The sequence below is a fragment of the Ceratina calcarata genome, unplaced genomic scaffold, assembly GCF_001652005.2.
Source record: "Ceratina calcarata isolate Rehan_Ccalc_2016 unplaced genomic scaffold, ASM165200v1 scaffold554.2, whole genome shotgun sequence".
Lineage (NCBI taxonomy): Eukaryota > Metazoa > Arthropoda > Insecta > Hymenoptera > Apidae > Ceratina > Ceratina calcarata.
In genome coordinates, this window is record NW_017176727.1 from 44,019 (window position 1) to 45,160 (window position 1,142).

At 40.5% G+C, this 1,142-nt stretch overlaps 1 protein-coding gene across 1 annotated transcript in view; it reads right to left on the minus strand.

Moving 5' to 3' along the window:
• LOC108629093 (uncharacterized) overlaps positions 1-417 on the minus strand; it is a 10,017-nt gene extending 9,600 nt beyond the window's left edge. The window contains exons 1-3 of the mRNA XM_026817085.1: positions 364-417; positions 258-305; positions 51-188 (exon numbers count right to left, since the gene is read on the minus strand). Coding sequence (XP_026672886.1) covers positions 51-188; positions 258-305; positions 364-417 — 240 coding nt within the window. The remainder of the gene's footprint in view (positions 1-50; positions 189-257; positions 306-363) is intronic.
• Between the last annotated feature and the right edge of the window lie 725 nt (positions 418-1,142).

Here is a 1,142-nt window from a genome sequence, read left to right on the forward strand (position 1 = left end):
AATTTCTATTCAATCAGATTAGATTTTTTATAAAAATCTTGGGAGCTGACCTCTTGAACCCAAGCTTGTTGCTTGATCGGTGCATCCGGCGCGATGGCGACTCTTCCTACCGTCCTCTGTTTGTACTCGTGAAGAATTGGTATCTTGGAATTCTTGTCACCCGACGACAGAACTACCTCCCGTTCTATCTGTAAACAGGAAAGCGAAGAAACGTTTCTTTAATTCGATGCGTCGCGTCGCGCTGTTAACTGTCAAACCAAATTGACGGCGTATCCCGCCTTGTCGCTCAAATTCAGTCCGCAGCTCTGAGAAACACGCTCGTTAGTATATCCGATTAGTATTCAATAACGACACTGCATTTACCCATTGCAGTATGATTAAATTAATTACATTTATATTCGCCAAATTTGGAATCATTTAATTAATGAGATGAAATAGGAAATTGATTTATTTGTAGAATTAAATGTGTTATGGTTTCGTCAAAGGAATATTTAATGTCGGGTGTTAGAAATGAAACAGTGAACATTTATTCAACAGTAAAGTCTAGTACCGTTTTTGGGGAACAAAATAATTGAGTTAGTGGCTTGCGTGAATTTGTTCGTCTGGCTGCTCGTTGCACCAGACTATTTATTATTTGATTTCTATTTGGGACGATGGACTATCGTAGAGATGGAGCATCTCGACGTCGGAGCAATCGCAGAAATGCTTTATCTAAGTAATTGAAAGCAACTGGTGCAGGTGTTCCATATTCAAGCATTCTAGTTATCCGCCTATTGCGAAGTGGCGTTCGGTGAAATCTTCGGTAACAGTTCGTTGTACGACGCGTATACGTACGTACGTACGTTGGTTACGTTGCGTTCTTGGGAATATTCTCAGAGATTCTCACAATCAGCCGGGACAAAGGAGGCATCATACCTGCGTACCGTTCACCGGAAGCCGCTTAGAACCGGGTTGCGATACCCCCGTCAGATACGCGTCACTTTTACCCGTCGACAAATGATTATTACTTATAATTCCTAATCATGAAAATGTGATTCTTCTACAATTTTCTTTCTACGATTTTTCTCATAAGACAGCTGACTATCAGTTGGTTCGCAATTAACGCGTCACCTTCTTCCTTTTTGCTATGATAAATTTTATTT